The sequence below is a fragment of the Monomorium pharaonis genome, chromosome 1 (assembly GCF_013373865.1).
Source record: "Monomorium pharaonis isolate MP-MQ-018 chromosome 1, ASM1337386v2, whole genome shotgun sequence".
Classification (NCBI taxonomy): domain Eukaryota; kingdom Metazoa; phylum Arthropoda; class Insecta; order Hymenoptera; family Formicidae; genus Monomorium; species Monomorium pharaonis.
The window spans coordinates 30,422,376-30,435,318 of record NC_050467.1 but is presented as its reverse complement, the minus strand read 5'-3'; the positions used below and the strand labels follow the sequence as shown (position 1 = coordinate 30,435,318).

The following is a 12,943-nucleotide window of genomic DNA, read 5'->3' as shown; positions in this document are numbered from 1 at the left end:
AACATTTTGTACCTGATTACAATTATCCAAAAAAATGTTATAGATACAAAAAGCATTATCAAATTTATTTAGTATTAAAATCATCTTTTTGTTACTCGTTATTTTATAAGCACGTAATGCAATTATAATTGTATCTTGTAACAGTGCCAATTGCTTTTTCATAATTTCATGTATATTTCATGTACATGTGCTTGATATATGTGATTGTTAGCTATATAAAATTATTTTTTACTGCATTGTTTTATATAATATAAAACACAAAGTATTAAGTTTACTTTATTATTATGTAAAGAAATATAAATAGTAATACCAAGAAATATTAATATTGTCTTAAGAGATAGATTATTTTATTTCTTAATTGTAATACAATTTTTTTAAACATTCTGTTTCTTATTGTTTGTGATTTATGTTTATAAATATTTTATATATTAAAGAAGTTTTTGTTTCTTTATATAATATTTATTTAATTTTTGTTACACAATATAGTCATAAATAAAATAAGAAATATAATTAATGTATTAAAACTAACATATTTACATGATTTATTATACGTGTAAGCATCACATATAATAATACGATCTATCAATTATTTTTTTCAAAAAGGGCTACAAAACGATTTCTCTTGGCTTCACCCTCTTGAAAGCCTACATTGTTATCATCATCATCCTCCCGTACTTGTTGTCCTATTACTTGAAGCCCTTCCTCAATGAAATCATCAACATTATCTTCTTCTACCTCACACTCTTCAAGCCCATCCAAGCAAATGTTGTGCAGCACACAACAAGCAAGAATAAAACTTGGAATTAAGTCTATTCTTTTCATTTCTAAATGCTTCATTCGTCGAAATCTTCCTTTTAATAGTGCAAAACAACGTTCAATGACTTGTCTCGACTTTGATAGTATTGAAATAAAGCGTTTCTGTGCCTGAAAAAGAAAATTTACAATAAAACACTTAAGAAGCACTTATATGTCACACGCGGACAGAAAAACCTTTATACATAAAATTGCGTGTTCTGAATGTGCCCTGATACGCTCCCAATTTTAAGTGTAAAGGCATTTTTATCTACGTGTGTATGTATACATGCGAACATTAATGCCTAGGCGTACTAAGTGCACTAGTACCTTTATTTTTCCACATTCGAAAGAAAAAAACATTCTCTGAAGTAGTGCAGTTAATATATCTAAGCATTTCTGTCCGTTTGTACAAATAACTGTTTCAAAGATACAAGATAATTTCTCAGCAAAACTTACTCGTGTTAAACGGCCATTGTCAATGTAGGGAGAAATGCACCATAATAATACGGGATATGCTTTATCAGCTATGATGTATTCACCATTTGGGAAGAAAGCATTCACATTATGTTCTGCAGCCAAGAATAAGTCCGAGTTTCGAAAAATACGTCGATCACCCACTGAACCAGGATAACCAGCAAAGCAGTCAGTAAATCTTAGTTCTGAGTCACAGACTGCCTGGAGAACCACAGCATAATCTTTTTTTCTTGTTTTATAATGCAGTGAATGTTCCTGAAGCATAGAAAAATTTTATGCTACAAACTTAAATTTTTTGTCCTTTTTTTAAATAAAAAGAAAAAAAGATTTTAAAAATTTAGGCAATTTTTTTGGCGATTGTTTGGTACATGTACCAAACTGTACCAGGGCCCCGATTCTTGAATTCATTCGCAAGAGAAACGTATTCGCAAATTCTGTTCTTACAGAAAAGTTGAAAATTTATTGGCTATCGTATGGCTTTCAACCAATTAACTTGCAACTTTTCTGTTAGAGCGGGTATTTGCGCATACGTTTTCTTGCGAATGAATTCAAGAATCGAGCCCCTGAACCAATAAGATAAAAGTTTACTTATATATCTCATTGGTTCTGGTACAGTTTGGTACACTTTGGTTACTAATTTGGTACATGTACCAAATGGTTGCCAAAAATTGCCTTTGGTAGCATCAAAAGGATTGACAATATATATAACAAGACAAACCTTAGGAGCATCAATGCTTATATTACAGCCATCAATTGCACCAATTACATTTGGCATATTGGAAAGACATTGAAACTTTTGCTTCACAATATCAAGGCGATCTCCTGCTGGCCATCTAATAACATTTCCTGCTATATCATTAAGAGCTGCAACAACTCGCTGAACACTGGCATTCAAGGATGACTTAGCGAGATTATGTTTCAGACCTACAAACCTTGTATAAGCATAATTAGCATAACATTGTTTACAAGTTACAAAAATTATATTACTAAAATTACCCATATAACACGAAATTTACAATTACATTGTAGCAACATTGGTGCAAAATTGCAATCTTATTACAACATTGCTATAATGTAAACGCAGGTTTTATACTGTATGGGTATACATTAATGTGTAAATACTTTACCTAAAAGAATCTGGTGTTGCTAACAGCCACAGTGAAGCAAGTAATTGCGTACGAACAGGAATGCAAGGTTTATTGCTAGGGTTTCCCGTCAAAATAGGCCCAAGACGATTTTCTAACAGTTCAAATGTGCTAGGCAACATTCTATAATGTTCACGGAATTGTTTTGCATTAAACCTTGGGACTGTCATTTCCACATAACCTTCAATTCGTACAGCATTTTTTGACGAACCACGTAATCTTAAATGGGCTTCCAATAAAAATGCCTCAGCCAATTGTTCCTCTTCCTCATCACTACTTTCCACTGCTTTACTAAACAACGATTCGAACAATTGTTTAGACGCACAAATAGCTGTCAGAATAATATTTCTTCGACCCTCCATCTTAACACAAAAGACAACATACATCGTTCAGAATCAAAGCCTTACCCAGGTTAAATCAGTCGGGTTAGAGTCGAAACTCTATGTAACTCAACCTCAGTTGTTAGGTTGGGAATCTGAACACACCCCTGCGTGGCGCGAGGAAGCGCTCAGTGTGCGCTAGCAAGGAAGCCGGTTCTAGGTTAAGTCGGCACTCAGTGCGTGCACTAGGAGTCTCAGTTCAGTACGCTGAGATGGATCGGTCGGCTCAGTACGCTAGACCGGGGAGATCTGCTCGCTTATCACCAGCGGAGGGCTTTTATAGCCCCCGTTTGGTGACAAGAGGAGCGGAGATGTGCGGGGAAACAGAGATAAGCGGAGGGGACTACACGAGGTAGGAAGGTAACGGCCTCGTATCTTTATGCCTTAAGGGGATGCTAAAGTAAACAGCGAACTTCGACCGGACCCCAGCGCCGTCACAACGGAATTAAAAATGTTGATAACTAATCCCGTCGGTAAATTATCAACATTTTTAATTTCGTACTGTATTACCATAAACTTATAACGTACATGTATTGGAAATACATGTACACATGCATACCAATGCGGTAGTGATTTTACTAATACCGTCAAAAGAGACGTTCCAAATATTATAAATTTTACCAATACAATCTAAATAGATGCATATGGTATTATATAGTTTTCCAGTACCACCTAAATAGACACTTCAGGTATATAAATTTTACCAGTGCTGTCGAAATAGATGCAGCTGGTTTTCCAGTTTTATCTAAATAGACACTTCAAGAATTATTAATTTTTTCAGTGCTGTCTAAATAGATGCAGTTGGTATTATAAAATTTTTCAGTACTATATAGACACTTCAGGTATTATTATTTTTACCAGTGCTGTCTAAATAGATTCTATATGGTATTATAAAATTTTCCATCTAAAGACACTTCAGGTATTATTATTTTTACCAGTGCTGTCAATAGATGCTATATGATATTACAAAATTTTCCATCTAAAGACACTTCAGGTATTATTATTTTTACCAGTGCTGTCAATAGATGCTATATGATATTATAAAATTTTCCATCTAAAGACACTTCAGGTATTATTATTTTTACCAGTGCTGTCAATAGATGCTATATGATATTACAAAATTTTCCATCTAAAGACACTTCAGGTATTATTATTTTTACCAGTGCTGTCAATAGATGCTATATGATATTATAAAATTTTCCATCTAAAGACACTTCAAGTATTATTATTTTTTACCAGTGCTGTCAATAGATGCTATATGATATAAAATTTTCCATCTAAAGACACTTCAGGTATTATTATTTTTACCAGTGCTGTCAATAGATGCTATATGATATTATAAAATTTTCCATCTAAAGACACTTCAGGTATTATTATTTTTACCAGTGCTGTCAATAGATGCTATATGATATTATAAAATTTTCCATCTAAAGACACTTCAAGTATTATTATTTTTTACCAGTGCTGTCAATAGATGCTATATGATATAAAATTTTCCATCTAAAGACACTTCAGGTATTATTATTTTTACCAGTGCTGTCAATAGATGCTATATGATATTACAAAGTTTTCCAGTATCAAATAGACACTTCAGATATTATATAAATAATAATATAAATTTTACCAGTGCTATTTATAGATGCATCTGGTTTTAAATATTTTTTCGTAAACGTGCGATCTGACATGTTGAAACGTCTTGTCACACGCTGTTGTTTTGAGGAAAGTTCAACATACCTCGCCAATTCTGGCGTTCGAACAATGTATATAAACGAGACGCGTAGCCACGTGCGTGAGGTAACTGTTGGCGGGATCGGCGTGCGGCAGCGTAATGAAGAGATACAGGATAGGAGACAATGGGAGACAACGCTCAGCTGTACAGGCCGTACTGCTATTTCGAGACCCAAACTCAAGCACATTCACGCACACATCGCGCTCCGTGAACCACTAAACCGTCGCGTGCTCGGCTACGTTCGGTCGGTTCGGTGTGAGCGCGCTCAGCTGACTCCGAGATCGCGGCGTCTGAACTTTTTCGGCATATGTTTATCACGCGGGCGCCGCTCATATACCGTGTCCATAAGATCGATCTACAAGAGCGTTGTGTGGCGACGGGCAGTGGGCGAGTACCTACCGATCTGTCGATCCAAGTTCAATTCCTGCCGTAGTTTCTTTCTTTTTTATTTTTAATACAATCTGTGAAAAATTTTTATTAATGTAACAATATTTATGGTTAAAAATTTTTTCTATATAAAATAATTTTTTTTACCAAACCATTATTATTTATTTTACAGTTAATTTTTTATATGTATCCGAAATGAAAAGGAAAAATATAACACTATTTCAATGACAATTTTATTTTATAGTTTATATAAAATCAAAAATATTGAAAAATGAAAAATTTAAAGTTAAAACTTTCAATTTCATTTATTCATCGTTGTTAATTTCTTGACCTTACCGTACGAATGGTTCGTCCGTTCCATACCTTTTACACAATGCAAAAGAAAATTGTGTCAGCGCTATTGAAATAGCGTTATATTTGTCCCTTTTATTTCGGATACGATACGTATAAAAAAATAATCGCAAAATACATAATAATTGAGCTTTATTGGAATAGAAAAAAAATTATTTTATACAGGAAAAATTTACAAAAATTTATAAATCTCGTCTTACGTCAATAAAACTTTTTTGCAGATTGTAAATAAAAAAAGAAAAGTGCGCCGGAAATCTAACCCGAATCCGTAGATTGGTAGGTATTCATCCGCTGCTTATCGCCATGCTGCTTTATTACAGATCGGTCTTATGAACACGGTATACATACCACCAGAACTTGTTAAAAATTTCTGACGTGGACTTATAATAAAATATGCTTGATGAAAAATTTTAGATCTTGTATACATAAATCAAGCCTGGGTCGTCCTTGAGAAAACATTTAGAAACAATACTGCGCCTTCGGATTGAGCGTAGGAATTCTAATAAAAAAGTTATACGACTGCAAAAATTTTATGTCTGAAAATTTCGGCGCCGCTATTGCACTCTATTAGGGTCGGTTCACAATATACGATACAGACCATCCCGTACCGACGACAAAATTATAAACCTGATCAATGCAAAATGCTAAAACATGCGTTATGCAATTATTGATAGATTCCGTTGACGAAATGTGTTGGCCAATGTTGATGTATATGAACAGTCGCATTACCCAGACAGCACACAATATTCATGATAAATATTTATAAACGTTTACTAATTTTTTTTTCTAAATATTATATAAATATTTTATACATATTTTATATACATGAAGAAAAAATCGTTATTTAACATATTACAATCTAGATTACATATTTTATACAATATTTATGGTAAATAAAAAATAAAGATTTGTATAAATAATATTTTGTAAATATTTATAAATATTTTATATTTTTATTATATTTATGATAAATCTTTATGATATGTCAAATCTAACACCACAAAAATATTTATAAAATATTTGGATAAATATTTATAAAATATTTAAATAAATATTATAAATATTTTGTAAATATTTTATAAATATTGTGTGCTGTCTTAGTAAAAAACGCATGTTTATATTTTGTCGTGTCAGGGTCGGTTCGTATCATTTCCAATACGTGCCGTACAGTGTGAAGCGACCTTTACCCTTCTTATTCTGCTGTTACTCAGCTACAGCTAGATAGTAGCATGTAAACATGTAAATCTACAAGGTGTCCCTGACCAGGTGGCTCAATATTCATAAAAATGTAAAAGAAATCGAGATAAACATAAAAATCCAACATCGTTTTTGATTAGATCTTGGGTTAGGCTAGGTTGGGTTTGGTCCACAAATAATTGAAATATTAATTTTTTTAATTATGCAAATGAGAGCGCGTCAAAGGAAGAGCTCGAACCGCTTGAGCCATAACACGGAAAAAAGAATCTATTCTACAATTAATAAAATTGTTTTAGCGGAGAAACAAAGAAATGTTGGTTGTTTCATAATAATTTTATCATGTGTATAATGTATATAATTTCTATAATAAAGCAAAAACACAGGGGCTCGATTCTTGAATTCATTCGCAAGAGAAACGTATTCGCAAATTCTGTTCTTACAGAAAAGTTGGTAATTTATTGGCTATCGTATGGCTTTTAACCAATAAACTTGCAACTTTTCTGTTAGAACGAGTATTTGCGTAAACGTTTTTCTTGCGAATGACTTCAAGAATCGAGCCTCAGGACGTATTCGATTAAAAATTTTTATTTATAAAAAAATTACATATATTTTTTAATAATAACCGCGATAATAGTACGACGGATACATTGAAGGCGGCGGATACGACGGTGGAGGCGGCGGTGGTAGATATGACGGTGGAGGCAGCGGCGGATATGACAGTGGAGGCAGCGGTGGTGCTGCGTATCCTGTTGAAGCGTACGCTGATGAAACGTACGCAGAACCATGTTGTCCGTACGTTCCAACAGCGTACGCTTTTTTCCTTTCCTTTTGTATTTCCCTCCTAACAGCTGCGTTGATTTGCTATAAATGTTAATTTATTTAAAAATTATTTAAAAATATACACGACGATAATAAAGCAAAAACACAGATGCTCGATTCTTGAATTCATTCGCAAGAGAAACGTATTCGCAAATTCTGTTCTTACAGAAAAGTTGAAAATTTATTGGCTATCGTATGGCTTTTAACCAATAAACTTGCAACTTTTCTGTTAGAGCGAGTATTTGCGCATACGTTTTTCTTGCGAATGACTTCAAGAATCGAGATCTTGATATTTTTTCTCAGACGAGTATTACGCGGCGATGTTACAATTACGACATTTTGATATAAGTCTGTACGTAAGCTTAGAGAATGAGAAGCAAACAGACGAACAATACAATAACGTATTTTATGTGTTACCTTTCGTGTCATTCCTCCTCTTCCTCCTCTTCCTCCTCTTCCTCCTCTTGCGCCTCGTGGCGGTGGCGGTGGAGGTGACGGCGACGGTGACGGTGGAGGTGACGGTGACGGTGGCGGTGGCGGTGGCGGTGGCGGTGGCGTTGACGACGTTCTTAATAATTTTGAGGGTCTGCTTGGCGACGGACCAACTTTTTCTTGCGTTGCTGCTGCTTGCATGTTGCGCGGACACACGGGGCACTTGGCCTCTGCCACGTGCTCGGTGGTCACCTCAGTTGTAGCTGTAAAAAAAGCAAATATGATTACGTTTTATATAAAAAATATACATGTAGTATTTTATAAGTAAATATGATTTACTTATATTGAATATGCATTATGCAGTAATAATTATGTACTTACACTTGCGAGATCGCCGAGACGTCGTGTCGAGAGACATGTTGATATGTGCCGTCCATGGGGTACACATACAATGATGACTACTCGCTGGAAAATAAATCTTCGCGATGATAGACAAAGACAACCATATGCGTTCATGAACGCATATGACTGCGTTCAGAAATATCACCTGAATGTCCTTCTCATCGTTTTATTCTTGTTGTTCGGGCAATAGAAACAAGGATATAATAAAAATACGCCAGATATTATTGAAACATATAAAACTATAATGTTTTATCAATTTCACGTGTGCTATGTGTATTCTCGCTGTTCGCCAAGTCAGTCCATCAAAAGATTAAAAATTTAATATCAAATCGATCACATTGTATAATTTGCAATTTTAATAGTGTTGTTTATAACATTAAATAAAATAAATAATTATATTTATATTATTGGAAAATAATAAATAAATTTAGTAAAAATTTTTATTTTAAAAAATGTACTATTAAGTTTTGTCATTATTTTGTTTTTTTATTTTGGTTTTTTTTTTATTTTGTTTTTTTATTTTTAGCGTTATATTTTTCCCCTTTTCAGATACAATACGTATCAAAAATTGTCGCAAAATTAATATTAATTGTGCTTTATTGATATATAAAAATAATTATTTTGTACAGAAAAATTTAAAACAATTAATAAATCTTGTTTTATGTTAATAAAAAAATTTTGTACATTGTATTTAAAATAAAGAAGACAAAACTGACGGCGGGAATTGAACTCTGATCGGCAGGCACTCGCCTATTGCCCGTCGCTAAAGAGCATTCTTGAATTTATTTTTACAGACGCGACATATAAAACGCCAAAATTATCTAAAAATTTCAATGAACTCGTAACAAAATGTGCTTATCAATTTGAAAAATAAAAATTTATATATGTATAAAAATGATATATAGTGTATATAAATGCAATAAATCTTTTAGAGAATTATACATGTATAGGATGCCTAAGGTGTACAATATTTCTATATAGTGTAAAATATTTATAGCGTAAAAGTCCATTACTGTTTTTCATTATTGCAATAACTGAGATATTAATTTTTCAAATTATACGAGACAAGGACGCCGTAAGTGGGTATGTGTTAGGGAAAACTCACGATATAAAAGTAAAAGTACACTTCTTTTAACTGTGTGATTGAATATATTTCTTTTGTTACTATCTGTGACAATGTTTCCCTGTTCCTTCCTTACGAGCGACTATCCCCTCCACGTAGTTACTCGTCCTTGCGCCGCCGCGTCCTTCCGGTGCGACTGCGCCTTCTCCCCTCCTCGCACGGCCGACCCGGGTGCGCACGGGCCCTGAGTCCCGGAAATTCCTAACATTCGGCCATCTGACTGGGAGTGGCTGTCCTCAGCCTGTGGTATAGCCGTCCGCTCGCCTTAGTGATGAATATTATTGTTCCAATTGGTAGATGTCTCTGCTTCGCAGCTCGCAGTGTGTTAATCCTTACTATTGATCGGCACGGAACTGGTGCACCACGCCGAGTCAACTCGTATAATCAAACTAGTACAGTACTAGTTAGTTCGTATGACCAATTGGGTAACCCCTTTGAGGCTTTAGACTACGCTGGCCATCGTATAACTGGGTTAGGTTGACTGTATCTGTTCACCCAACATCAGTTCGTCTAACCTACTGGTATAGTGCCAGTCGGTCCGTGTAACCAAACTAGTGTAGGCTCGTTGCCTCACACCGCGTCGGTCCGTATGACTGAGTTAGATCAACCGCACCCGGTCATCCAATATCAGTTCGTATAACCTACTGGTATAGTGCCAGTCGGTCCGTGTAACCAAACTAGTGTAGGCTCGTTGCCTCACACCGCGTCGGTCCGTATGACTGAGTTAGGTCAACCGCACCCGGTCATCCAATATCAGTTCGTATAACCTACTGGTATAGTGCCAGTCGGTCCGTGTAACCAAACTAGTGTAGGCTCGTTGCCTCACACCGCGTCGGTCCGTATGACTGAGTTAGATCAACCGCATCCGGCCATCCAATATCAGTTCGTATAACCTACTGGTATAGTGCCAGTCGATCCGTGTAACCAAACTAGTGTAGGCTCGTTGCCTCACACCGCGTCGGTCCGTATGACTGAGTTAGATCAACCGCACCCGGTCATCCAATATCAGTTCGTATAACCTACTGGTATAGTGCCAGTCGGTCCGTGTAACCAAACTAGTGTAGGCTCGTTGCCTCACAGCACGTTGGTTCGTAATTTTTACCATTGGAGCGGGAAATCTATTCGTATGGTGTCGTTATCCACGGTTTGATCCTGTCCGCGGCCACCACCGTGCGACGCGATTTGCTCCCTTCCCGCAAATCCTCTACTTCGTATCGGTCGTTAATAAGGATCTTATAGACCCGAAAGGGTCCCTTAAATTTTGGATGTAGCTTTTTACTGCTACCCGTTGCTGGGTCACTGGTAATCTGCACCAGGATTAGGTCTCCTTCCTGATATTTGCGGGCCTCTTGACGTGCCTTATTATATCGTTCCGCCTGTGCTGCCTGGTCTCGATCGATATGTTTCTTTATGTCCTCTCGGAGTTCGTCCAGTTCGATGCGATGCACAACGTCCTGTACCATAGATAGGAACGGTGCCTCCGCCGCACTTCGCGTTTCGCATCCGATAAGCGCTTTTAGTGGCGTCGTGTTGATACCCTTATTATACATAGTATTTAAGGCGCTTTGCACCTGCTTAACGCTTTGATCCCAATCTCGTGGATCCTGTCCAGCGGTCGTAGTAGCTAGTGCCTGTACGATGGTTCGGTTATACCGTTCGCACTGGCCGTTAGCTCGTGGAGTAGCAACGGCGTTTAGTATGTGCCGGATCCCGTAGACGTTACAAAATGTGCGGAATGCTCGTGACGTAAAAGCCGTCCCTCTGTCACTGATAATCCTGACGGGAACTCCGAATAACCAGATCAGGTTCGTTAATATTTTCACTACGTGACATGTTTTTTGGTCCTTTACGGGTTCTATGATTGTAAACTTCGTGAAGCCATCCACGATGACGAGAATAAACTTATGGTGCTTTCGACTTGTTTCAAATGGCCCGACATGGTCTATGTGGATTGTGTGGAATGGTATTGGTACTTTTTCGATGCTGTGTAATTTACACTGCTTCTTTCCAGTAGTGTGCTTATAATATGCGCAGTTTAAACAGGCGTTTACATACTTTGTTACGAAGCGTCGCATTCCAGCAAACCAGTAATTGCGTTTTATCCGCTCCAATGTCTTTTCCGCGCTCAGATGCCCGGCTTCGTCATGGCATAACTTACAGATCTGCATCCGCGCATTCCGTGGTACTATCCATGCACTAACCCTATCGCTTATTCGTCTATATAACTTGCCGTTCTTTACCAAATATTCGTCGAAATAATGTCTAGTTTCGCGTGTTGGTTTTCCACTCAACAGGATCGACCGGATTCGTAATAATTGCTCATCCTGCAGCTGGGCTGCCTGAATCCAGTCGCCCTCCGTTACATCGACATACAGTGCTTCCGGTTCAAATGGTACGGGATTACGGCTGAGGGCGTCAGCATGTGTCATTCGTGATCCAGCCCGATATTCAACATCGAACGTATAATCCTGTACTTCGAGCCACCAGCGACCAATTCGGGGCAATAAGTCTCGTTTCGCGAAGGCAGCGCGCAAAGCTGCGCAGTCGGTCATAACCTTAAATCTTAGCCCCAACAAGTATACTCGGAAGTATCGTAACGCTAACACGACTGCCATTGTTTCCAATTCATACGAATGATAGCAACGCTGTTCGGTTGTTGTTTGCTTACTAAAGTACGCTACTACTGTAGTTTGACCGTTACTCTTTTGCAACAGTACGGCTCCTACCCCGATCGCGCTTGCGTCAGTGTGTACCTCGGTCGGTTTATTCGGGTCAAATATGGTTAGTACCGGTCTGGTCGTAAGTCTATCTTTAATCGTGGCAAACGCCGTTTGTTGCGCCTCTTCCCACGTCCAAGGCGTGTCCTTCCTTGTTAACCTTGTTAATGGCTCAACAATAATCGCAAAGCTTTTGATATACTTTCGAAAATAACTAGCTAAGCCTATGAACTGTCGTACTTGCTTTACCGAGCGCGGTGGTTCCATTCGCAACACGGCCTCAACTTTGCTTTTTCCCGGTCGGACTCCCTTCTCACTAATTTCTCTACCCAGGTATTCAATGGACCTTGCAAAGAACGTACACTTATCCAAATTAAGCGTCAATCGGTGTGCTCGGAACGCCTCTAACACCCGGCGCAACCTAGCTATGCCCTCCTCAATAGTTTTAGACGGTACAATAATATCATCTAGATAGGGAAAAGCTATGGAATTTTTTAATCTCCCTAGTACCCTATCCATCAAGCGCTGAAACACCGCCGGCGCATTTGTTAACCCAAAGGGCATGCGCAGGAATTCATAGTGACCTTCTGGGGTAACAAAAGCCGTCTTCTCGATGGAGTCGTCCGCCATCGGCACTTGATAATATCCCGACGCCAGGTCTAATCCCGTAAAATATCGGTGGCCCCCTAGTTTGTCTATTTGGTCGTCAATCAGTGGCATAGGATATTTGTCTCTAATCGTAATCGCGTTCAACTTGCGATAGTCTACGCACATCCGGTAATCGCCACTTTTTTTGCTTACCAATAAAATGGGACTCGCGTATGGTGATTCCGATTCGCGGACGATGTTGTTCTGCTTAAGCTCTTGAACAATTTCTCTCACTATTCGTTTCTCGGGTTCCGCGAGGCGATATGGGCGATAAACAATTGGTACGTCGGTAGTGCAACGTATGCTTAGCGATGTTGTGCCCGTTTTCCCTAAGTCACTCATGG

General features: G+C 37.6%; 1 protein-coding gene across 1 annotated transcript; it reads right to left on the bottom strand.

The window, feature by feature from the left end:
- Window positions 1-479: 479 nt before the first annotated feature.
- On the bottom strand, window positions 480-2,776 carry LOC105828257 (protein ANTAGONIST OF LIKE HETEROCHROMATIN PROTEIN 1-like). Its single transcript, XM_012666504.3, has 4 exons — window positions 2,397-2,776; window positions 1,988-2,201; window positions 1,252-1,524; window positions 480-924 (listed from the first exon to the last, which is right to left on the bottom strand). Exons 1-4 carry the CDS (start codon window positions 2,774-2,776, stop codon window positions 583-585), a joined length of 1,209 nt encoding a protein of 402 aa, XP_012521958.3. The 3' UTR covers window positions 480-582.
- Between the last annotated feature and the right edge of the window lie 10,167 nt (window positions 2,777-12,943).